At 46.5% G+C, this 26,443-nt stretch overlaps 2 protein-coding genes across 2 annotated transcripts in view; both read right to left on the reverse strand.

Annotated features, from left to right (window-relative positions):
- Window positions 1–197: 197 nt before the first annotated feature.
- LOC147647535 (neuronal pentraxin-1-like) lies at window positions 198–8,454 on the reverse strand. The gene is made up of 4 exons (XM_086871542.1): window positions 8,430–8,454; window positions 6,867–7,042; window positions 4,736–4,915; window positions 198–950 (listed from the first exon to the last, which is right to left on the reverse strand). Exons 1-4 carry the CDS (start codon window positions 8,452–8,454, stop codon window positions 741–743), a joined length of 591 nt encoding a protein of 196 aa, XP_086727668.1. The 3' UTR covers window positions 198–740.
- Window positions 8,455–13,347: 4,893 nt separating this feature from the next.
- PRKCG (protein kinase C gamma) overlaps window positions 13,348–26,443 on the reverse strand; it is a 41,282-nt gene continuing 28,186 nt past the window's right edge. The window contains exons 15-19 of the mRNA XM_086871692.1: window positions 25,134–25,272; window positions 23,988–24,068; window positions 21,821–21,928; window positions 20,222–20,362; window positions 13,348–16,287 (exon numbers count right to left, since the gene is read on the reverse strand). Of these exons, the coding sequence (XP_086727818.1) occupies window positions 16,126–16,287; window positions 20,222–20,362; window positions 21,821–21,928; window positions 23,988–24,068; window positions 25,134–25,272 (631 nt within the window). The 3' untranslated portion in view covers window positions 13,348–16,125. The remainder of the gene's footprint in view (window positions 16,288–20,221; window positions 20,363–21,820; window positions 21,929–23,987; window positions 24,069–25,133; window positions 25,273–26,443) is intronic.

A 26,443-nucleotide genomic window follows, 5' to 3' on the forward strand; every position in this document is an offset into this window, starting at 1 on the left:
GGAATTTTTTGGGATTTTTTTGGGGATTTTTTGGGAATTTTTTTGGGATATTTTGGGAACTTTTTGGGAATTTTTTGGGAATTTTTGGGGATTTTTTTTGGAGTTTCTGGGGAATTTTTGGGGATTTTTTTTTTTGGAATTTTTTGGGAATTTTTTGGGAATTTTTTGGGAATTTTTGGGGGATTTTTTGGGAATTTTTTGGGGAATTTTTGGGAATTTTGGGGGGATTTTTTGGGATTTTTGGGGGGATTTTTGGGGGAATTTTTGGGGGAATTTTTGGGGGAGTCTGGAGCAACTTTTGGGGGAAATTTTGGGAATTTGGGGGGTTCCAGGTGAGTTCCAAGCGTGTCCAGGTGTCCCCAGGTGTATCCAGGTGTATCTCAGGTGTCTCCAGGTGTTCCCAGGTGTTCCCAGGTGTGTCTCAGCTGTGCCCAGGTGTGTCCCAGGTGGCTCCAGGTGTATCCAGGTGAGTTTCCAGGTGTTCCCAGCTGTATCCAGGTGTCCCCAGGTGTCTCCAGCTGTATCCAGGTGTCCCCAGGTGTATCTCAGGTGTCTCCAGGTGTCTCCAGGTGTATCCAGGTGTCTCCAGGTGTCTCTAGGTGTATCTCAGGTGTCTCCAGGTGTATTTCAGGTGTCTCCAGGTGTATTTCCAGGTGTCCCCAGGCGTCCCCAGGTGTCCCCAGGTGTCCCCAGGTGTCCCCAGGTGTCCCCAGGTGTCCCCAGGTGTCCCCAGGTGTGTCTCAGCTGCAGGGCCGGAAGGGCCGGGCGGTGACGCCCCCGTGCAGCTCCAGCCCCGCCCTGGCCCAGGCCAGCAGGTCCCCGCGTGCGGGTGACGCACACCTGGCCAGCGCCGCCACCTCGGGCGGGGCCAGGGCGCGGCTCCACAGGTGGAACTCGGCCAATTCACCCACGAACGCCTGGGTGGCGTCAAAGCGACCCCCGAGGGAGTCCTGGGGGAGAGAGACAGGTGAAACACACCTGGGACAGGTGAAACACACCTGGGGAGGGGTGAAACACACCTGGGGAGGGGTGAAACACACCTGGGGAGGGGTGAAACACACCTGGGGAGGGGTGAAACACACCTGGGACAGGTGAAACACACCTGGGGAGGGGTGAAACACACCTGGGACAGGTGAAACACACCTGGGACAGGTGGAACACACCTGGGACAGGTGAAACACACCTGGGGAGGGGTGAAACACACCTGGGGATGGGTGAAACACACCTGGGAGGGGTGAAACACACCTGGGGAGGGGTGAAACACACCTGGGACGGGGTGAAACACACCTGGGGAGGGGTGAAACACACCTGGGACAGGTGAAACACACCTGGGAGGGGTGAAACACACCTGGGGAGGGGGGAAACACACCTGGGACAGGTGAAACACACCTGGGGAGGGGTGAAACACACCTGGGACAGGTGAAACACACCTGGGACAGGTGAAACACACCTGGGACAGGTGAAACACACCTGGGGAGGGGGGAAACACACCTGGGAGGGGTGAAACACACCTGGGACAGGTGAAACACACCTGGGACAGGGGAAACACACCTGGGGAGGGGTGAAACACACCTGGGACAGGTGAAACACACCTGGGACAGGTGAAACACACCTGGGGAGGGGTGAAACACACCTGGGACAGGTGAAACACACCTGGGGAGGGGTGAAATACACCTGGGGAGGGGTGAAACACACCTGGGGAGGGGTGAAACACACCTGGGACAGGTGAAACACACCTGGGGAGGGGTGAAACACACCTGGGGAGGGGTGAAACACACCTGGGGAGGGGTGAAACACACCTGGGACAGGTGAAACACACCTGGGGAGGGGTGAAACACACCTGGGAGGGGTGAAACACACCTGGGGAGGGGTGAAACACACCTGGGGAGGGGTGAAACACACCTGGGACAGGTGAAACACACCTGGGACGGGGTGAAACACACCTGGGGAGGGGGGAAACACACCTGGGGAGGGGGGAAACACACCTGGGGAGGGGGGAAACACACCTGGGACAGGTGAAACACACCTGGGGAGGGGTGAAACACACCTGGGACAGGGGAAACACACCTGGGGAGGGGTGAAACACACCTGGGGAGGGGTGAAACACACCTGGGGAGGGGGGAAACACACCTGGGACAGGTGAAACACACCTGGGGAGGGGGGAAACACACCTGGGGAGGGGTGAAACACACCTGGGACAGGTGAAACACACCTGGGGAGGGGTGAAACACACCTGGGGAGGGGTGAAACACACCTGGGACAGGTGAAACACACCTGGGACAGGTGAAACACACCTGGGGAGGGGTGAAACACACCTGGGACAGGTGAAACACACCTGGGGAGGGGTGAAATACACCTGGGGAGGGGTGAAACACACCTGGGGAGGGGTGAAACACACCTGGGACAGGTGAAACACACCTGGGGAGGGGTGAAACACACCTGGGGAGGGGTGAAACACACCTGGGGAGGGGTGAAACACACCTGGGACAGGTGAAACACACCTGGGACGGGGTGAAACACACCTGGGGATGGGTGAAACACACCTGGGACAGGTGAAACACACCTGGGGAGGGGTGAAACACACCTGGGACAGGTGAAACACACCTGGGACAGGTGAAATACACCTGGGGAGGGGGGAAACACACCTGGGGAGGGGGGAAACACACCTGGGACAGGTGAAACACACCTGGGACAGGTGAAACACACCTGGGGAGGGGTGAAACACACCTGGGGAGGGGTGAAACACACCTGGGACAGGTGAAACACACCTGGGACAGGTGAAACACACCTGGGGAGGGGTGAAACACACCTGGGACAGGGGAAACACACCTGGGGAGGGGTGAAACACACCTGGGGAGGGGTGAAACACACCTGGGACAGGTGAAACACACCTGGGGAGGGGTGAAACACACCTGGGACAGGGGAAACACACCTGGGGAGGGGTGAAACACACCTGGGGAGGGGTGAAACACACCTGGGGAGGGGGGAAACACACCTGGGACAGGTGAAACACACCTGGGGAGGGGGGAAACACACCTGGGGAGGGGTGAAACACACCTGGGACAGGTGAAACACACCTGGGGAGGGGTGAAACACACCTGGGACAGGTGAAACACACCTGGGACAGGTGAAACACACCTGGGGAGGGGTGAAACACACCTGGGACAGGTGAAACACACCTGGGAGGGGTGAAACACACCTGGGAGGGGTGAAACACACCTGGGGAGGGGTGAAACACACCTGGGACAGGTGAAACACACCTGGGGAGGGGGGAAACACACCTGGGACAGGTGAAACACACCTGGGGAGGGGTGAAACACACCTGGGGAGGGGTGAAACACACCTGGGGAGGGGTGAAACACACCTGGGACAGGTGAAACACACCTGGGACAGGTGAAACACACCTGGGGAGGGGTGAAACACACCTGGGGAGGGGTGAAACACACCTGGGAGGGGTGAAACACACCTGGGACAGGTGAAACACACCTGGGGAGGGGTGAAACACACCTGGGACAGGTGAAACACACCTGGGGAGGGGTGAAACACACCTGGGACAGGTGAAACACACCTGGGGAGGGGTGAAACACACCTGGGGAGGGGTGAAACACACCTGGGACAGGTGAAACACACCTGGGACAGGTGAAATACACCTGGGGAGGGGTGAAACACACCTGGGACAGGTGAAACACACCTGGGGAGGGGTGAAACACACCTGGGACAGGTGAAATACACCTGGGGAGGGGTGAAACACACCTGGGACAGGTGAAACACACCTGGGGAGGGGTGAAACACACCTGGGGAGGGGTGAAACACACCTGGGGAGGGGTGAAACACACCTGGGACAGGTGAAACACACCTGGGACAGGTGAAACACACCTGGGGAGGGGGGAAACACACCTGGGACAGGTGAAACACACCTGGGGAGGGGTGAAACACACCTGGGGAGGGGTGAAACACACCTGGGGAGGGGTGAAACACACCTGGGACAGGTGAAACACACCTGGGACAGGTGAAACACACCTGGGGAGGGGTGAAACACACCTGGGGAGGGGTGAAACACACCTGGGACAGGTGAAACACACCTGGGGAGGGGTGAAACACACCTGGGGAGGGGTGAAACACACCTGGGACAGGTGAAACACACCTGGGGAGGGGTGAAACACACCTGGGACAGGTGAAACACACCTGGGGAGGGGTGAAACACACCTGGGACAGGTGAAACACACCTGGGGAGGGGTGAAACACACCTGGGGAGGGGTGAAACACACCTGGGACAGGTGAAACACACCTGGGACAGGTGAAATACACCTGGGGAGGGGTGAAACACACCTGGGACAGGTGAAACACACCTGGGGAGGGGTGAAACACACCTGGGACAGGTGAAATACACCTGGGGAGGGGTGAAACACACCTGGGACAGGTGAAACACACCTGGGACAGGTGAAACACACCTGGGGAGGGTGAAACACACCTGGGACAGGTGAAACACACCTGGGACACACCTGAACACACCTGGGGCTCACAGACACACCTGAACTCACACCTGAACTCACACCTGAACTCACACCTGAACTCACACCTGAACTCACACCTGTTCACACCTGAACTCACACCTGAACTCACACCTGTTCACACCTGAACTCACACCTGTTCACACCTGAACTCACACCTGTTCACACCTGTTCACACCTGTTCACTCACCCGTTCACACCTGAACTCACACCTGTTCACTCACCTGTTCCTGTCCCAGCACCAGGACCCCGTGGGGTCTCAGGGGGTGGCCCGGGGCCAGCCCCTCCCCCCTCCCGCGGGGGGTCCCGTCCTGGAAGCTGCTCCAGGTACCCCCGGAGGCCGCCCAGGTGACGCACAGGTGTTGCCACCTGCCCGGGGCCGGGGCCAGCGCCAGCGCCGCCGCCTGACGGGGACAACGGCTTCGTTAGCGGGAATTAACAGGGCTTAATTAGCGCCACCACTAATTGCGCACGGTTATCCTGAATTTTATATGGAATTATCCTGGATTTTATATCAAATTATATCAAATTATCCTCAATTAGCACAAATTAATTATGCCAATTAGCCCAAATTAATTACCCCAATTAGCCCAAATTAATTACCCCAATTAGCCCAAATTAATAACCCCAATTAGCACAAATTAATAACCCCAATTAGCCCAAATTAATAACCCAAATTAGCCCATATTAATTACCCCAATTAGCCCATATTAATTACCCCGATTATCCCAAATTAATAACCCCAATTAGCCCAAATTCATTACGCCAATTAGCCCAAATTAATAACCCAAATTAGCCCAAATTAATTACCCCAATTAGCCCAAATTAATAACCCCAATTAGCCCATATTAATTACCCCAATTAGCCCAAATTAATTACCCCAATTAGCCCAAAGTAATTACCCCAACTAGCCCAAATTAATTACCCCAATTAGCCCAAATTATCCCCAATTAGCCCATATTAATTAACCCAATTAGCCCATATTAATTACACCAATTAGCCCAAATTAATAACCCAAATTAGCCGAAATTAATAACCCCAATTAGCCCAAATTAATAACCCCAATTAGCCCAAATTAATTACCCCAATTAGCCCAAATTAATTACCCCAATTAGCCCATATTAATTACCCCAATTAGGCCAAATTAATAACCCCAATTAGCCCATATTAATTACCCCAATTAGCCCAAATTAATTACCCCAATTAGCCCAAATTAATAACCCAAATTAGCCCAAATTAATAACCCCAATTAGCCCAAATTAATAACCCCAATTAGCCCAAATTATCCCCAATTAGCCCAAATTTTATCCCGAATTATCCCCATTTATTCCAAATTAATTACCCAAATTAGCCCAAATTAATTACCCCCATTAACCCCATTAGACCCAGATTAATCACAGTTAATTGGAGACGATTAGCCCGAATTTTATCCCAAAAATCTCCCAAAAATTCCCCAAAAAATCTCAAAAAATTTCCAAAAAAATTCTCAACAAATAAAAATAAAAAACCCCCAAAAAACCTCAAAAAAATCTCCAAAAAATTCCCCAAAAATAAAAAAAATCCCAAAAGAATCCCCCAAAAATCCCCCCAAAATAATGTAAAAAAACTTAAAAAATCCCAAAAAAAATCCCCCCAAAAAATCTCAAAAAATTCAAAAATCCCAAAAAATCCCCCAAAAATCCAAAAAAAATCCCCAGAAATTCCCAAAAAATCCCCCAAAAATCCCCCCAAAAATCCCTAAAAATCCCAAAAAAATCCCCAAAATATCCCCAAAGATCCCCAAAAAATCCCCAAAAAATCCCCCAAAAAATCCCCCAAAATCCAAAAAAAATCCCCAAAAATCCCCAAAAAAATCCCCCAAAATCCAAAAAAAATCTCCAAAAATCCCAAAAAAATCCCCAAAAAATCCCCTAAAAATCCCCCAAAAAATCCCAAAAAAAATCCCCAAAAATCCCCAAAAAATCCCCCAAAAATCCCCTAAAGATCCCCCAAAAAATCCCAAAAAAAATCCCCAAAAATCCCCCAAAAATAAAAAAAAATCCCAAAAAATCCCCTAAAAATCCCCCAAAAAATCCCCAAAAAAATCCCCAAAAATCCCTCAAAAATAAAAAAAAAATCCCAAAAAATTCCAAAAAAATCCCCAAAAAATCCCCCAAAAACCAAAAAAAAATCCCAAAAAATCCCCAAAAAATCCCCAAAAAATCCCAAAAAATCCCCCAAAAACCAAAAAAAAAATCCCAAAAATCCCCAAAAATCCCCCAAAATCCCCCAACCCCCCCGAATTCCCCCCGAATCCCCTCTGACCTGATCATCCACCAGCAGCTCCAGGGGTCTCCCCCCCCAGGCCAGCAGCACCAGCTCGTTGGGCTGCCCGGGGGCCGCGTAGGAAAAGGGGGTCCCCAAATTGGGGGCTCCCCCCGGGCGCAGCCAGAGGCAGGCGGAGAGCGCCCGCAGGGGGCTGCGAACGGGCGCCCGCAGCCGGGCGAACATGTAATCCGTGCGGAGAGGGAAAGCCACGCGGAACCCCGAGCCTGAGGGACGGGAAAGGCGCGAAATTCGGGCTCAAATTCAGTGAAATTCGGGCTCAAATCCCGCGAAATTTGGGGATTTGGGCTCAAATCTGGTGAAATTTGGGGTCAAATCCGGTGAAATTTGGGGATTTGGGTTCAAATCCGGTGAAATTTGGGGATTTGGGCTCAAATCCGGTGAAATTTGGGGATTTGGGCTCAAATCCAGTGAAATTTGGGGTCAAATCCGGTGAAATTTGGGGTCAAATCCAGTGAAATTTGGGGATTTGGGCTCAAATCCGGTGAAATTTGGGGATTTGGGCTCAAATCCGGTGAAATTTGGGGATTTGGGCTCAAATTCAGTGAAATTTGGGGTCAAATCTGGTGAAATTTGAGCTGAAATACGGTGAAATTTGGGGTCAAATACGGTGAAATTTGGGGATTTCGGGTCAAATCCGGTGAAATTTGGGGATTTGGGCTCAAATCCGGTGAAATTTGGGCTCAAATCCAGTGAAATTTGGGGTAAAATCCAGTGAAATTTGGGGATTTTGGGTCAAATCCCGAGAAATTTGGGCTCAAATCCGGTGAAATTCCCACTCAAATCTGGTGAAATTTGAGCTCAAATCTGGCAAAATTTGGGGTCAAATCCCACGAAATTTGGGGATTTGGGGTCAAATCTGGCAAAATTTGGGGATTTGGGGTCAAATCCGGTGAAATTTGGGGTCAAATCCAGCAAAATTTGGGCTCAAATCCCCTGAAATTTGGGATCAAATCTGGCGAAATTTGGGCTCAAATCCCGGGAAATTTGCCCTTTTCTTCCCCAAATCCTCACAAATTCTTTCCAAATTCCCTCTCAAATCCTTTCCCAAATCCCCAAAAATCCCCCAAAATCCCAGTCCCAAAAACCCCAAAAATCCCCAAATTCCCAATCCCAAAACCCCCCAAATTGCCCAGAAAATCTCCAAAATCCCAATCCCAAACCCCCCCAAAATTCCCCAAAATCCCAATCCCAAAACCCCCCAAAATGCCCAGAAAATCCCCGAAATCCCAACCCCAAAACACCCCAAAAATTCCCAAAAAACCCCCAAAATCCCAATCCCAAACCCCCCCAAAATTCCCCAAAATCCCAATCCCCAAACCCCCCAAAATTCCCCCAAATCCCAATCCCCAAACCCCCCCAAAATTCCCCAAAAATTCCCCCAAAATCCCCAAAAAATCCCCCCAAAAATTCCAAAAAAATTTCCCAAAAAACCCCAAAATTCCCAAAAATCCCCCCAAATTCTCACCTGGATTCTCCTCGTGCTCTTCCTCTTCCTCCTCCTCTTCCTCTTCCTCCTCCTCCTCCTCCTCCTCCCCCGCTCCGTTGCCATGGCCACGCCCCCAGCGGTTGCCATGGGAACCCATCTCCAACCGGTTGCCGGCCTTCCCGTTGCCATGGAGACCGGAGGGGAGGGCGCTGCGGTTGCCGTGGAGACCGTAGAGGTGGTGGTTGCCGTGGAGACCGTGAGGGTTCTTCTCGTGGAGGTGGTTGCCGTGGAGACCGGGGTGGTTGCCGTGGAGACCGTGGTGGTTGCCGTGGAGACTGTTGTGGTTGCCGTGGAGATCGTGAGGATGCTTCTCCTGGTGGTGGTTGCCATGGAGACCGTCGTGGTTGCCGTGGAGACCGTGGAGGTGGTGGTTGCTATGGAGACCATGAGGGTCGTGGTTGCCATGGAGGCCGTGGGGATGTTTCTCGTGGTGGTGGTTGCTATGGAGACCGTCGTGGTTGCCATGGTGACCGTGGGGATGTTTCTCTTCGGGGTGGTTGCCATGGAGACCATGGAGACCATCGTGATGCTTCTCCTGGTGGTGGTTGCCATGGAGACCGTGGAGCCCGTGGTGGTTGCCATGGAGACCGTGGGAATGCTTCTCCTGGTGGTGGTTGCCATGGAGACCATCATGGTGGTCGCCATGGAGACCGTAGGAATGTTTCTCCTGGTGCGTCTGATGGTCGCCATGGAGACCCTGAGGGTCGTGGTTGCCATGGAAACCGTGGGGATGCTTCTCCTGGTGGTGGTCGCCGTGGTGACCGTGGTGGAGCTGCTTCTCCTGGTGGTGGTTGCCATGGTAACCGTGATGCTTCTCCTCGTGCTGCTGGTGGTGGTTGCTATGGAGACCGTGGCGGTCGTCGTGGCGACCGTGGTGGTCACGGTCGCCGTGGAGACCGTGGTGGTTGCCATGGAGACCGTGGGGATGCTTCTCGTGGTGGTCACCATGGAGACCGTGGTGGTCGTGGTTGCCATGGAGACCGTGGGGATGCTTCTCCTGGTCATGGTTGCCATGGAAACCGTGGTGGTTGCCATGGAGACCATGGAGATGCTTCTCATGGTGGTCACTGTGGAGACCGTGGTGGTCGTGGTTACCATGGAGACTGTGGTGGTTGTGGTGGTCGCCGTGGTGACCGTGGTGGTTGCCATGGAGATGCTTCTCGTGGTCGTGGTTGCCGTGGAGACCGTGGTGGTCGCCGTGGCGACCGTGAGGATGTTTCTCGTGGTCGTGGTCGCCGTGGTGACCGTGAGGATGCTTCTCCCCGTGGTGGTTGCCGTGGAGACGGGAGCCGTTGCCGTGGAGACGCAGCTGCAGCTCCAGGGCTCCGATTTTCCTCTGCAGGGCCTCGCGCAGCCCCGAGGAGTTCCGGTTCTGCCCGAAAACACCCGAAATTACAGCCGGAAATGACTCCAAAAACACCCGAAATTACACCCAGAAATGACCCCAAAAACACCCGAAATTACACCCAGAAATGACCCCAAAAACACCCGAAATTGCACCGGAAATCAGCCCAAAACCACTCCAAATTACACCCGGAAATGACTCCAAAATCACCCAAAATTACACCGGAAATATCCCCAAAATCACCTGAAATTACACCCGAAAATGACTCCAAAAACACCCAAAATTACACCCGGAAATGACCCTAAAAACACCCAAAATTTCACCGGAAATGACTCCAAAAACACCCAAAATTTCACCGGAAATGACTCCAAAAACACCCGAAATTACACCTGGAAATCATCCCCTAAACACCCGAAATTACACCGGAAATTACTCCAAAACCACCCGAAATTACACCCAGAAATCACCCCAGAAACACCTGAAATAACACCCGGAAATGATCCCAAAAACACCCGAAATTACACCTGGGAATTGTCCCAAAATCACCCAAAATTACACCGAAATCACCCCAAAAACACCTGAAATAACACCCGGAAATGATCCCAAAAACACCCAAAATTACACCCGGAAATCGTCCCAAAATCCCCCAAAATTAAACCGGAAATGACCCCAAAGTGACCCAGAAATGACCCCACAGTGACCTCAGGAGGCCCCTCCCCCTCCCTCTTTAGCCCCGCCCCTTTAACCCTTCACTCTTCCCTTTTAACCCTTTCCTTCCCCCTTTAGCCCCGCCCCTTTAACCCCTCCCTCTTTAGCCCCGCCCCCTTTAACCCCCTTTGGCCCCTCCCTCCTTCATCCCGCCCCCTTTGGCCCCTTTAGCCCCGCCCCCTTTAACCCCTTCCTTTCCCCTTTTAACCCTTTCCTTCCCCCATTAACCCCTCCCACTTTAGCCCCGCCCCTTTAACTCCTCCCCTCTAGCCCCACCCCCTTTAACCCCTCCTCTCCTGTTTTAACCCTTTCCTTTCCCCTTTAGCCCTGCCCCTTTAACCCCGCCCTCTTTAGCCCCACCCCTTTCACCATTCCCCTTTTAACCCCGCCCCTTTAACCCCTTTCTCTCCCCTTTTAACCCTTTCCTTCCCTCTTTAGCCCCGCCCCCTTTAACCCCGCCCCTTTAACCCCTTCCTCTCCCCTTTTAACCCTTTCCTTCCTCCTTTAGCCCCGCCCCCTTTATCCCCGCCCCTTAACCCCTCCCTGTTTGGCCCCGCCCCTTTAACCCCTTCCTTTCCCATTTAGCCCCGCCCCCTTTATCCATCCCCCTTTGGCCCCGCCCCCTTTAGCCCCTCCCCCTTCAACCCCTTGCTCTCCCCTTTTAACCCTTTCCTTCCCCCTTTAGCCCCGCCCCCTTGTCCCCTTTAGCCCCTCCCCTTTAACCCCCTTTCTCCCCGCCCCCTTTGGCCCCGCCCCCTTTGGCCCCGCCCCCTTTGGCCCCGCCCCCTTTGGCCCCGCCCCCTTTGGCCCCGCCCCCTCACCTGCAGCTCCCGCAGCCGCTCCCGCAGCCCCTGCAGAGCCCTCAGAGCCCCCTCGGGCCCCTCCCCCTCCTCCCCCTCCCCCTCCTCACGCCCCTCCCCCACCCCCTCCCGGCACCCCCCCGCCCCTCCCCCCTCCCACGCCCCGCCCCCTTCCGGGGCCACGCCCGGCCAGGCCACGCCCCCCGGGCCGGGTGGGGGGAGGGGCGTGCAGAGGAAGCGGAGGGGTGGGGGAGGGGGAGGGGGTGGGGGAGGGGCGGCGGCGGCCAGGAGGGTGAGGAGGGGGAGGAGGGGGAGGGGCGGGGCCATGGCCGGGCCTGGGGGAGGGGCTGCAATTAACGGATGAATAATTAATGAGGCCTTAATGAGGCGCCGAAGGGCTCCAGGGTGGGGGGAGGGGCGGAGGCGGCTGCGGAGAGGAGGAGAAAAAAAAAGAGGGGGGGGGGGAGGGGTGAGAGACCCCCCCCTCCCCCACCCTGAGACCCCTCCCCCACCGAGACCCCTCCCCCACCCTGAGACCCCTCCCCCCACCGAGACCCCTCCCCCACCCCTGAGACCCCTCCCCCACCCTTGAGACCCCTCCCCCACCCTGAGACCCCTCCCCCACCGAGACCCCTCCCCCACCCCAGAGACCCCTCCCCCACCCTCTTCCGCCCCTCCCCCACCCCTGAGACCCCTCCCCCATCGCTCTGAGACCCCTCCCCCACTTCTTCCGCCCCTCCCCCACCCCTGAGACCCCTCCCCCATCGCTCTGAGCCCCCCTCCCCCACCCCCTGCCGCCCCTCCCCCACCTCTGCCACCCCTCCCCCACTCCTCAGACCCCTCCCCCACCCCTCATTCCGACCCCTCCCCCACCCCTGAGACCCCTCCCCCACTTCTTCCGCCCCTCCCCCACCCCCGAGACCCCTCCCCCACCCCCAAGACCCCTCCCCCCTCTCACCCGCCCCTCCCCCACCCCCCTGCCCGACCCCTCCCCCCTCCCCCCCTGCCCTTCCCGCCCCTCCCCCACCCCCCATTTCCCCTCCCCCCTCACCTGCGGCGCCCCCTCTGCCGCTCCGAACTGGTCCGAACTGGTCCGAACTGGTCCGAACTGGTCCGAACTGGTCCGAACTGGTCCGAACTGGTCCGAACTGGTCCGAACTGGTCCGAACTGGTCCGAACTGGTCCGAAGTGGTCCGAAGTGGTTCGGGCCGGTCCGTCCCGCTCCCTCCTGCTCCGTACTGGGATTTACTGGGATTTACTGGGACGGGCGGGGGGAGGGGATCAGAGCGGCTCAAGGGAGGGGGAGGGGCCGCGGGAGGGGGAGGGGCCGGAACTCACCAGTATAAACCAGTATAAACCAGTCCAAACCAGTCCAAACCAGTCCAAACCAGTCCAAACCAGTCCAAACCAGTCCGGACCAGTATAAACCAGCCCTGACCAGTATAAACCAGTATAAACCAGTCCAAACCAGTCCAAACCAGTATAAACCAGTCCAAACCAGTCCAAACCAGTCCAAACCAGTCCGGACCAGTATAAACCAGTCCTGACCAGTATAAACCAGTATAAACCAGTATAAACCAGTCTAAACCAGTATAAACCAGTCCTGACCAGTATAAACCAGTCCGGACCAGTATAAACCAGTGCGAACCAGTCCAAACTGGTTCCTCCCACTTCCCTCCAGTATAAACCAGTCCCTCCCAGTCCAAACCAGTCCAAACCAGTCCAAACCAGGCTAAACCAGTCCAAACCAGGCTAAACCAGTATAAACCAGTCCAAACCAGGCTAAACCAGTATAAACCAGTCTAAACCAGGCTAAACCAGTCCAAACCAGTGCGAACCAGTCCAAACAAGTTCCTCCCAGTATAAACCAGTCCCTCCCAATCTAAACCAGTCCAAACTGGTTCCTCCCACTTCCCTCCAGTATAAACCAGTCCCTCCCAGTCCAAACCAGTCCAAACCAGTTCTTCCCAGTCCCTCCCAGTATAAACCAATCCAAACCAGGCTAAACCAGTATAAACCAGTCCAAACCAGTCCCTCCCAGTCTAAACCAGTCCAAACCAGTTCTTCCCAGTCCCTCCCAGTATAAACCAATCCAAACCAGGCTAAACCAGTATAAACCAGTCCAAACCAGTCCAAACCAGTCCAAAAAAGGGACCCAAGAGACTCCGGCAGGGCTGAACCATTTTATTGAGGGGAGGGAATTTTTGGGGGGGAATTTTTGGGATGGGAAAATTTCGGGAATTTTTGGGATTTTCTCGAAGGGAAATTTTGGGAATTTTTGGGTGGAAATTTTTGGGAATTTTTGGGGAATTTTTGGGAATTTTTTGGGAATTTTTGGGAATTTTTGGGGATTTTTTGGGAATTTTTGGGGTTTCCCCTCCCCCAACTCATCCCGGGAGGATTCACAGCTGGGGGAGGGGGGGAAATTCCCAAATTTTGGGTGGAAAATCCCAAAAATTTGGGTGGAAAATCCCAAAATTTGAGAGGGGGGAGGGGAGAAAATTTGGCGGGAAAAAATCCCAAAATTTGGGAAAAAATCCCAAAATTTGGGGGGAAATTCCATTTTTTTTTTTGGGGGGGGGGTGTTGGGGTTAAATCTCGGGATCATCCCAAAATTTTTTGGGGGAATTTTTTGGGAATTTTTTATTGGGAATTTTTTTGGGAATTCCCAAAAATTTTGGGGGAAAAAAAATCCCTGAAAATTTCGGGGAAAAATTCCAAATAATTGGGATTTTTTGGGAGGTTTTTGGATCTGAAGATCCCAAATTTTTTTGGGGAATTCCCAAGTTTTTTTGGGAATCCTTGAACTTGGTACGGTCCAAAATAGGGGGAGAAAAACACAAAAAATGGCAAAAAAATTCAAATTTCTTGGGAATTCTTCGGGATTTTTTGGGATTCGGATCCAGAATTTTTTGTGGGAATTCCCAAATTTTTTTGGGAATCCTTGAACTTGGTACGGTCCAAAACGGGGGAAGAAAACCTCAAAAAAATGTGAAAAAAATCGAATTTTGGGGGGATTTTTTGGGATTTTTTTGGGATTTTTTGGGATTCGGATCCCGAATTTTTTTTTGGGATGAATTCCCGAGTTTTTGGGATCAGACGAGGAACTCCTGAACTTGGTAGGCTCCAAAATAGGGGGAAAAAACCGCAAAAAAAGGTGAAAAAATCGAATTTTTTTGGAATTTTTGGGGGATTTTTCGGGGATTTTTTTGGGATTTTTTGGGATTCGGATCCCGAATTTTTTTTGGGATGAATTCCCGAGTTTTTGGGATCAGATGAGGAACTCCTGAACTTGGTACATGCCAAAATAGGGGAGAAAACCTCAAAAAAATGTGAAAAAAATCGAATTTTGGGGGGATTTTTCGGGATTTTTTTGGGGATTTTTTGGGATTTGGATTCCAAATTTTTTTGGGATGAATTTCTGAGTTTTTGGGATCAGATGAGGAACTCCTGAACTTGGTACACGCCAAAATAGGGGAGAAAACCTCGATAAAAGGTGAAAAAAATTGAATTTTTGGGGGATTTTTTTGGGATTTTTTTGGGATTTTTTGGGATTCGGATCCCGAATTTTTTTTGGGATGAATTCCCGAGTTTTTGGGATCAGACGAGAAACTCCTGAACTTGGTAGGCTCCAAAATAGGGGGAAAAAACCCACAAAAAAAATGTGAAAAAATCGAATTCTTTTGGAATTTTTGGGGGATTTTTTGGGATTTTTTGGGATTCGGATCCCGAATTTTTTTGGGATGAATTCCCGAGTTTTTGGGATCAGATGAGGAACTCCTGAACTTGGTACACGCCAAAATAGGGGAGAAAACCTCAATAAAAGATGAAAAAAATTGAATTTTTTGGGGATTTTTTTGGGGATTTTTGGGGATTTTTTGGGATTCGGATCCCGAATTTTTTTGGGATGAATTCCCGAGTTTTTGGGATCAGATGAGGAACTCCTGAACTTGATACGCTCCAATATAGGGGGAGAAAAACGCAAAAAAAGGCGAAAAAATCGAATTTTTTTTGATTTTTTGGTGATTTTTCGGGGATTTTTTTTGGGATTTTTTGGGATTCGGATCCCGAATTTTTTTTGGGATGAATTCCCGAGTTTTTGGGATCAGACGAGGAACTCCTGAACTTGGTAGGCTCCAAAATAGGGGGAAAAAACCACAAAAAAATGTGAAAAAATCGAATTCTTTTGGAATTTTTGGGGGATTTTTTGGGATTTTTTGGGATTTGGATCCCGAATTTTTTTGGGGATGAATTCCCGAGTTTTTGGGATCAGACGAGGAACTCCTGAACTTGGTACACGCCAAAATAAGGGGAAAAAAACCACAAAAAAAGGTGAAAAAATCGAATTTTTTTTTATATTTTGGGGGATTTTTCGGGGATTTTTTTGGGATTTTTTGGGATTCGGATCCCGAATTTTTTTTGGGATGAATTCCCGAGTTTTTGGGATCAGACGAGGAACTGAACTTGGTAGGCTCCAAAATAGGGGGAAAAAACCGCAAAAAAAGGCGAAAAAATCGAATTTTTTTTTATATTTTGGGGGTTTTTTTTGGGATTTTTTGGGATTTTGATCCCGAATTTTTTTTGGGATGAATTCCCGAGTTTTTGGGATCAGACGAGAAACTCCTGAACTTGGTAGGCTCCAAAATAGGGGGAAAAAAACCACAAAAAAAATGTGAAAAAATCGAATTCTTTTGGAATTTTTGGGGGATTTTTTGGGATTTTTTGGGATTCGGATCCCGAATTTTTTTGGGATGAATTCCCAAGTTTTTGGGATCAGATGAGGAACTCCTGAACTTGGTACGCTCCAAAATAGGGGGAAAAAACCGCAAAAAGGCGAAAAAATCGATTTTTTTTTGATATTTTGGGGTTTTTTTGCAGGATTTTTTTGGGATTTTTTGGGATTCTGATCCCGAATTTTTTTTGGGATGAATTCCCGAGTTTTTGGGATCAGACGAGGGATCCCGAGGGCTGAGGGAAGTCGGGGTTGGTGAAGCTGAACCCCTCGAACTCGGCCTGGTCCAGCCCCGCCAGGACCAGCGCGTCCGGGGGCGTCAGAGCCGGCGGCGCCCGCGTGAAAAAATGATCGAAATTCTCCCCGTTCCGACCGCACTTTTTGGGGGAAAAAACGCCAGATTTGGGAAAAAAATGGGGTGGGGGAAGGGGGGAATTGGGGGGAAATTTTGGGGAAATTTTGGGGAAATTTTGGGGAAAAAATGAGGGGAAATGGGGGAGAAAAGGGAAAAAAATAAGGAAAATTTTGGGGGGAAATTGGAGAAAAAATGGTGAAATTTGGGGAGAAAATTTGGGGGGAAAAATGAGGGGAAATGGGGAAAAAATGGGGGGAAAATGGGGGAAAGTTTGGGGAAAATTGGGGGAAAATTGGGGAAATTTGGGGGAAAATTTTTTGGGGAAAAAAGGGAAGAATGGGGAAAAATGGGGGAAAAATTGGGAAAATTTTGGGAAAAATTTGGGGAAAATTGGGGGAAAATTGGAGAAATTTGGGGGGAAATTTTGGGGAAAATTTGGGGGAAAATGGAGAAAAAATTGGGAAAAATTGGGGGAAAATTGGGGAAAAATTGGGGGAAATTTTGGGGAAAATTTGGGGAAAAAATGAGGGAAAATTGGGGAGAAAAGGGGAAAAATGGGGGAAAAATTGGGGAAAAATTGGGGAAAATTTGGGGGAAAATGGAGAAAAATGGGGGAAAATTTAGGGAAAATTTTGGGAAAATTTTGGGGAAAGAATGAGGGAGAAAAGGGGAAAAATGGGGGGAAAAATTGGGGAAAATTTGGGATAATTTGGGGAATATTTGGCGGGAAAATGGGAAAATTTTGGGGAAAAAATGAGGGAAAATGGGGGAGAAAAAGGAGAAAAATGGGGGAAAATTTGGGGAAAATTGGGGAAATTTGGTAAAAAAAAAAGGGAAAACGGTGAAAAAATGGTGGAAAAAATGGGGAAAATTTTGGGGAATATTTGGCGGGAAAATGGGGAAATTTTGGGGAGAAAAAAGGGAAAAAATGGGGGGAAAATGGGGAAAAATTGGGGGAAATTTGGGGAAAATTTGGGGGGGGGAAATGGGGAAAAAAAGAGTAAAAAAGGGGAAATTCAGGGATTAAAAATGGGGGAAAAAAGGGAAAAATAAGGGATTAAAAATAGGGAAAAAAGGGTGAAAAATAGGGAGGAAAAAAAGGAGAAATAAGAGAAAAAAATGGGGGAAAAAAGGGAAATTAAGGGATTAAAAAATGGGAAAAAAGGGGGAAAAATAAGGAGAAAATGGGGAAAAAATGGGGGGAAAAGGGAAAAAACCAAATTCGAAACAAAAGAAAAGAAAAGAAATGAAAAAGGAGAAAAAGAAGAAATAAAAAAGGGGGAAAATAAAAGAAAAGGAAAAGAAAAGGAAAAGAAAACCCAAAAAAAAAACCCCAAAAAACCCCAAAAATAAAAAATAACCAAAAAAAAATCCCCAAAACCCCAAATTTTCCCCCAAAAAACCCAAATTCCAACCCCAAAAGTCCCGAAAATCCCAAATTTCCACCCCAAAAATCCCAAATTTTCAACCCAAAAAAGCAAAACGGACAAACACAGAGAGAGAGAAAATCGGGATCAGAGGGGGGAGCCCAAAATCCGGGAATTTGGGGGGAAATCGGGGGAAAAATTGGGAAAAATTGGGGGAATTTTGGGGAAAAATTGGGGAAATTTGGGGGGAATTTTAAGGGAATTTTAAAGGAATTTTGGGGAAAAATTGGGGAAATTTGGGGGGAATTTTAAGGGAATTTTAAAGGAATTTTGGGGAAAAATCAGGGGAATTTTGGGGATTTTTTGGGAATTTTTGGGTAAAAATTTGGGTGAATTTTGGGCAAATTTTAGGGAAAAATTGGAGGAATTATGGGGATTTTTTGGGGAAATTTTGGGGAATTTTAGGGAAAAATTGGGGGAATTTTGGGGAAAAAGTGAAGGAATTTGGGAGAATTTTAAGGGAATTTTGGGGAAAATTGGGGGAATTTTTGGGGAAAAATTGGGGGAATTTGGGGGAATTTTGGCAGAATTTTGGGGAAAAATTGGAGGAATTTTAAAGGAATTTTAAGGGAATTTGGGGGAAAAATTGAGGGAATTTGGGAGAATTTTAAGGGAATTTTTGGGGAAAATTGGGGGAATTTTGGGGGAATTTTAGGGAAAAACTGGAGGAATTTTGAGGGAATTTGGGGCAATTTTTTGGGAAAAATTTGGGGGAATTTGGGGAAGAATTGGGGGAAAAAATTGGGGGAATTTTGGGCAAATTTTAGGGAAAAATTGGAGGAATTTTAAGGGAATTTTAAGGGAATTTTGGGGGAAAAATTGGGAAAAATTTTGGGGAATTTTGGGGAAAAATCAGGAAAAAAATTGGGGGAATTTTTGGGGAATTTTTAGGGAAAATTTGGGGGAATTTGGGACATTTTGGGGGCGTTTTTTAGCGTTTTGTGGCCGTTTTTGGACGGATTTTCACGGGGATTTCATGGAAAATTCCAGAATATTTTCGGGAATGGCTTTTCCAAGGGATTTTTGGGAATCTTGGGAAAAATCCAGGAAAATTGGGACATTTTTGGGACATTTTGGGGGCGTTTTTTGGCGTTTTGTGGCCGTTTTTGGACGGATTTTCGCAGGGATTTCGGGGAAAATTCTGGATTTTTTTGGGGAATGGCTTTTCCAAAGAATTTTTGGGAATCTTGGGAAAAATCCAGGAAAAATTGGGACATTTTTGGGCATTTGGGGACATTTTGGGGCCGTTTTTTGGCGTTTTGTGGCCGTTTTTGGATGGATTTTCGCGGGGATTTCATGGAAAATTCCAGAATATTTTCGGGAATGGCTTTTCCAAGGGATTTTTGGGAATCTTGGGAAAAATCCAGGAAAAATTGGGGAAAGTTGGGACATTTTGTGGCGTTTTGGGGCATTTTGGGGGCATTTTTTGGCATTTTGTGGCCGTTTTTGGACGGATTTTCGCGGGGATTTCGCGGAAAATTCCAGAATATTTTCGGGAATGGCTTTTCCAAGGGATTTTTGGGAATTTTAGGAAAAATCAAGGAAAAATTGGGACATTTTGGGGCGTTTTGGGGCATTTTGGGGATTTTTTTGGCATTTCGAGGCCGTTTTTGGACGGATTTTCGCAGGGATTTTGAGGAAAATTCCGGAATATTTTTGGGAATGGCTTTTCCAAGGGATTTTTGGGAATCTTTGGAAAAATCCAGGAAAAATTGGGACATTTTGGGGCGTTTTGGGGCATTTTGGGGCCGTTTTTTAGCGTTTTGTGGCCGTTTTTGGACGGATTTTCGCGGGGATTTCATGGAAAATTCCAGAATATTTTTGGGAATGGCTTTTCCAAGGGATTTTTGGGAATCTTGGGAAAAATCCAGGAAAAATTGAGGAAATTTGGGACATTTTGGGGCGATTTGGGGCATTTTGGGGGCGTTTTTTAGCATTTCGAGGCCGTTTTTAGATGGATTTTCATGGGGATTTCGGGGAAAATTCCGGATTTTTTTTGGGAATGGCTTTTCCAAGGGATTTTTGGGAATCTTGGGAAAAATCCAGGAAAATTTGGGGAAATTTGGGACATTTTGGGGCATTTTGGGGATTTTTTTGGTGTTTTTTGGCCGTTTTTGGACGGATTTTCGCGGGGACTTCGAGGAAAATTCCAGAATATTTTTGGGAATGGCTTTTCCAGGGAATCTTTGGGAATTTTAGGAAAAATCAAGGAAAATTTGGGACATTTTGGGGCATTTTGGGGTCGTTTTTTAGCGTTTTGTGGCCGTTTTTGGACGGATTTTCGCGGGGATTTCGGGGAAAATTCCGGAATATTTTTGGGAATGGCTTTTCCAAGGGATTTTTGGGAATCTTTGGAAAAATCCAGGAAAAATTGGGACATTTTGGGGCATTTTGGGGCATTTTGGGGACTTTTTTTGGCGTTTCGTGGCCATTTTTGGACGGATTTTCGCGGGGATTTCGGGGAAAATTCCGGATTTTTTTGGGGAATGGCTTTTCCAAGGGATTTTTGGGAATTCCGGGAGCACTCACCGGGCGGGGGGTGAAGGGGGGCGGCACCTCCAGGCGCTCCAGGCGTTCCCAATCCGTGCGGCGGAAGAAGGGATGAGCCCGCACCTCCTGCTCCCCCCCCGGCCCCGCTCCCAACCTTTTCCCGGGATGTTTCGTCAGGAACTGCGGAAAATTCCAGAAATTCTTGGGTTTTTCCCGGGAAAAATAAAAAAAACCCCGCGAAAAACGGAGCAAAAACGGGGAAATGGCGGGAAAAAAACAGAAAATTGGGAATTAATTCGGATTAAATTTAATTTAATTTAATTCGGATTAAATCAAGGGAATTCCAAGGTTTGTCTTGGAGTTGTTGGAATTCCTGGATAAATTGGGGAAAAATCGGGGGAAAATTGGGTGGAAAAATTGGGGGAAAAGTGGGAAGGAATGGGGGAAAAAATTGGGAAAAAGATACAAAAAAATGGGGAAAAATGGGGGAAAAATTGGGGGAAAAAATCAGGAAAAATTGGGAAAAAAATGGGGAAAATTGGGGAAAAAACTCACAAAAATTGGGAAAAATCTGGAAAAAAATGGGGAAAAATTGGGAACAAATCAGGCAAAAATTGGGAAAATAAACAACAAAAAAATTGGGAAAACCCATCCACAAAATTGGAAAAAAATCGGGAAAAATCAGGAAAAAATTGGGAAAAATTGGGAAAAAACCACCAAAAAATTGGGAAAAATAATCAGGAAAAATTGGGAAAAATAATCAGGGAAAATTGAGAAAAAACTCCCCCAAATTGAAAAAAAAATCAGGAAAAATTGGGGGAAAAAACCTGCAAAATTGAGAAAAATAATCAGGAAAAATTGGGAAAAAACACCAAAAAATTGGGAAAAAATTGGCAAAAATTGGGAAAAAAACCCTCCAAAACTGAAAAGATAATCAGGAAAAATTGGGAAAAAATCACCAAAAAATTGGGGAAAAAATACCAAAAAATTGGGAAAAAATTGGGAAAAATTGGGGGAAAGAACACAGGAAAATTGGGAAAAATAATCAGGAAAAATTGGAAGAAAAACACCAAAAAAATTGGGAAAAAATTGGGAAAAATTGGGAAAAAAATACCAAAAAATTGGGAAAATTTGGGGGAATAACACCAAAAAATTGGAAAAAAATTGGGAAAAATTGGGAGAAAACCACGAAAAAATTGGGAAAAATGGGGGAAAAGAACACAGGAAAAATTGGGAAAAAAAACACCAAAAAAGTGGGAAAAACTGGGAAAAATTTGGGGAAAAAACATCAAAAAATTGGGAAAAATTGGGAAAAAATTGGGAAAAAACACCAAAAAATTGGGAAAAAATTGGGAAAAAATCAGGGAAAAATTGGGAAAAATTGGGAAAAAAACACCAAAAAAATGGGAAAAATAATCAGGAAAAATTGGGGTAAAAACACCAAAAAAATTGGGAAAAAAACTGGGAAAAATTGGGGGAAAAAAACATCAAAAAATTGGGAAAAAATTGGGAAAAAATTGGGAAAAAACCCCAAAAAATCGGGAAAAAATTTGGGGTGAAAGGGATTGAGTTGGGAATTGTTGGGAATTGTTGGGAATTGTTGGGAATTGTTGGGAATTGTTGGGAATTGTGGCTCACCCCCTTGCAGATGGCCACGGCCTCGCGGGACAGGGATTTGGGATACGTCACCGTCTGCTCCAGGATGGATTGGAAAAGCTCATCCTCATCCTCGCCGTCGAACGGGGGCTGCAGGGAGCACGAAACAGTCCCAAAATATTCCCAAAATAGTCACAAAATATTCCCAAAATATTCCCAAAATAGTCACAAAATAGTCCCAAAAAATCCCCAAAATATTCCCCAAAAACCCCCAAAATATTCCCAAAAAATCCCCCAAAAATCCCCAAAATATTCCCAAAATATTCCCAAAATATTCCCAAAATATTCCCAAAAAACCCCCAAAATATTCCCAAAAAACCCCCAAAATATTCCTAAAATATTCCCAAAATATTCCCAAAATATTCCCAAAATATTCCCAAAAAACCCCCAAAATATTCCCAAAAAACCCCCAAAATATTCCTAAAATATTCCCAAAATAGTCCCAAAATATTCCCAAAATATTCCCAAAATATTCCCAAAAAATCCCCAAAATATTCCCAAAAAACCCCCAAAATATTCCCAAAATATTCCCCCCAAAAAATCCCCAAAATTCCCTTAAAAAATTCCCCAAATTAATCCCAAAAATCCCCAAAATTTATCCCAAAAATTCCCCAAAATTTATCCCAAAAATCCCCAAAATTTTTCCCAAAATTTAGCCCAAAATTCCCTTAAAATTATCCAAAAAATTCCCCAAATTCATCCCAAAAATCCCCAAAATTTATCCCAAAATTATCCCAAAATTCCTCCAAAATTATCCCAAAAAAATCCCCAAAATTCCCTTTAAAAATTCCCAAAATTTATCCCAAAAATCCCCAAAAATTATCCCAAAATTCCCTTAAAATGATCCCAAAAATTCCCCAAAATTTATCCCAAAAATCCCCAAAATCCCCAAAATTTTTCCCAAAATTTAGCCCAAAATTCCCTTAAAATTATCCCAAAAATTCCCAAAAATTCCCTCAAAAATTCCCCAAATTAATCCCAAAATCCCCAAAATTTATCCCAAAATTATCCCAAAATTCCTCCAAAATGATCCCAAAAAAATCCCCAAAATTCCCTTTAAAAATTCCCCAAAATTCCCAAGATTAATCCCAAAAATCCCCCAAAATTACCCCCAAATTCCCTTAAAATTATCCCAAAAAAATCCCCAAAATTCCCTTAAAAATACCCCAAATTCATCCCAAAAATCCCCAAAATTTATCCCAAAAATTCCCCAAAATTTATCCCAAAAATCCCAAAAATCCCCAAAATTTATCCCAAAATTCCCTCAAAAAATTCCCAAAATTTATCCCAAAATTCCCTTAAAATGATCCCAAAAATTCCCCAAAATTCCCTCAAAAATTCCCCAAATTAATCCCAAAAATCCCCAAAAATTATCCCAAAATTATCCCAAAATTCCTCCAAAATTATCCCAAAAAAATCCCCAAAATTCCCTTAAAAAATTCCCAAAATTCCCAAAATTAATCCTAAAAATTCCCCAAAATTTATCCCAAAAAATCCCCAAAATTCCCTCAAAAATACCTCAAATTCATCCCAAAAATCCCCAAAATTTATCCCAAAATTTTCCCAAAATTCCTCCAAAATTATCCCAAAAAAATCCCCAAAATTCCCTTAAAAAATTCCCAAAATTTATCCCAAAATTCCCTTAAAATTATCCCAAAAATCCCCAAATTCCCCAAATTAATCCCAAAAATTCCCCAAAATTTATCCCAAAAATCCCAAAAATGACCCCAAAATTTATCCCAAAATTCCCTCAAAAAATTCCCCAAAATTCCCAAAATTAATCCCAAAAATCCCAAAAAATTATCCCAAAATTCCTCCAAAATTATCCCAAAAAAATCCCCAAAATTCCCTCAAAAAATTCCCAAAATTTATCCCAAAAATCTCCAAAATTTATCCCAAAAAATCCCCAAAATTCCCTTTAAAAATTCCCAAAATTAATCCCAAAAATCCCCAAAATTCCCTCAAAAATTCCCAAAATTTATCCCAAAAATCCCCAAAATTCCCAAAAAACCCCTTAAAAATTCCCGATTTTTCCCTCCAAACCCCTCAGATCCTTCCCAAATTTCTGCAGGAGCTCCCAAATCCCCCAAAATTCCCAAAAATTCCCGAAAATTCCCCAAAATTCCCGAAAATTCCCGAATTTCCTCACCTGCCCCGCCAGCATCTCGTAGAGGAGGACGCCGAAGCTCCACCAATCCACGGATTTTCCATAGGGTTGGTAAGCGATAATCTGGGAATTTTGGGATCCCAAATTATCCCAAGATTCCCAAAATTTGGTAAAATTCCCAAAATTTGGGAATTCCCCCCCAAAAAAAACGGGAAAAAAGGAGAAAAAATTGAATTTTTGGGGTTTTTTTTGGGTTTTTTTGGGGTTTTGGAGGTTGGGAATTGTGGGAATTTTGGGAATTTTGGGAGTTCTCAAATTTATCATTCCCAAAGTCCCAAAAATTCCCAAAAATTCCCTCAAAAAACCCCCAAAAAACCCCAAAAAATCCAAAAAATCCCCCCAAAAAACCCAAAAAAATCCCCCAAAATTTCTGTTTTTTCCCTTTTTTTTTCTGTTTTCCCCCCAAATCCCAGGAATTTTGGGAGCTTTGGGAATTCCAGGAATTCCAGAAATTCCCAAACTCCTCAAAACCCCCAAAAATCCCCAAAAATAATAAAAAAAATCCCCCCAAAATTAAAAAAAAATCTGATTTTCCCCCTTTTTTTTGCTGTATCCCCCCAAAATCCCGGGAATTTCGGGAATTTTGGGAATTCCAGGAATTCTGGGAATCCCAGCAATGCCCAAAAACCCCCAAAAATCCCCAAAACCCCCCAAAAAAACCCAAAAATCCCAAAAAAATCCCTCAAAAATCCCCAAAAAATCCGATTTTTTCCCTTTTTTTTGCTGTATCCCCCCAAAATCCCGGGAATTTTGGGAATTCCAGGAATTCCAGGAATTCTGGGAATCCCAGCAATCCCAAAAACCCCCAAAACCCCCCCAAAAAACCCCAAAAATCCCCAAAAAATCCCTCAAAAATCCCCCAAAAATCCAATTTTTCCCCTTTTTTTTTGCTGTATCCCCCCAAAATCCTGGGAATTTTGGGAATTCCAGAAATTCCAGGAATTCCAGGAATTCTGGGAATCCCAGCAATCCCAAAAAACCCCAAAAAACCCCCAAAAAAACCCAAAAAACCCCCAAAAATCCCAAAAAAAATCCTCAAAAAATCCAATTTTTCCCCTTTTTTTTTCTGTATCCCCCCAAAATCCCGGGAATTTCGGGAATTTTGGGAATTTTGGGAATTCTGGCCACCTCTGGAGCGATGTAGTCGGGGGTTCCACAGAAAGTCCGGGTGGTGTTTCCAGGGAAAATGTTTTCCTTGCACATCCCGAAATCGGTGATTTTCACGTGGCCCTGAGCGTCCAGCATGACGTTATCCAGCTTCAGATCCCTGGAGATGGAAAAATGGGAATGCAGGGGATTCCTGGGAATTTTTGGGAATTTTTGGGAATTTTTTGGGAATTTTTTGGGATTTTTTTGGGATTTTTTTCGATTTTTTTTCGATTTTTTTTCGATTTTTTTTCGATTTTTGGGGGATTTTTTTTGGTCCAGCATGACGTTATCCAGCTTCAGATCCCTGGAAATGGAAAAATGGGAATGCAGGGAATTCCTGGGAATTTTTGGGAATTTTTTGGGAATTTTTTGGGAATTTTTTGGGATTTTTTGGGGATTTTTTTGGATTTTTTTTGGATTTTTTTCTGATTTTTTGGGGGATTTTTTTTGGGTCCAGCCTGACGTTATCCAGCTTCAGATCCCTGCAAATGGAAAAATGGGAATGCAGGGGATTCCTGGGAATTTTTGGGAATTTTTGGGATTTTTTTTGGAATTTTTTGGGAATTTTTTGGGAATTTTTTGGGATTTTTTTTCGATTTTTTTCGATTTTTTTGGAATTTTGGGGGGATTTTTTTGGGATTTTTTGGGGAATTTTTTGGTCCAGCCTGACGTTATCCAGCTTCAGATCCCTGGAGATGGAAAAATGGGAATGCAGGGGATTCCTGGGAATTCCTGGGAATTTTTTGGGAATTTTTTGGGAATTTTTTGGGAATTTTTTGGGATTTTTTTGGATTTTTTTTCGATTTTTTTGGGATTTTTTGGGGATTTTTTTTGGTCCAGCCTGACGTTATCCAGCTTCAGATCCCTGGGAATGGAAAAATGGGAATGCAGGGAATTCCTGGGAATTCCTGGGAATTCCTGGGAATTTTTTGGGAATTTTTTGGGATTTTTTGGGATTTTTTTGGATTTTTTTTGGATTTTTTTTCGATTTTTTTTGGGATTTTTTTTGGTCCAGCCTGACGTTATGCAGCTTCAGATCCCTGGAGATGGAAAAATGGGAATGCAGGGAATTCCTGGGAATTTTTGGGAATTTTTGGGAATTTTTGGGAATTTTTGGGAATTTTTTGGGAATTTTTTGGGATTTTTTTCGATTTTTTTTTTATTTTTTTTCGATTTTTTTGGGATTTTTTTGGTCCAGCCTGACGTTATCCAGCTTCAGATCCCTGGAGATGGAAAAATGGGAATGCAGGGGATTCCTGGGAATTCCTGGGAATTTTGGGGAATTTTTG

The sequence above is a fragment of the Cyanistes caeruleus genome, chromosome 36 (assembly GCF_971803275.1).
Source record: "Cyanistes caeruleus chromosome 36, bCyaCae1.hap1.1, whole genome shotgun sequence".
NCBI lineage: Eukaryota > Metazoa > Chordata > Aves > Passeriformes > Paridae > Cyanistes > Cyanistes caeruleus.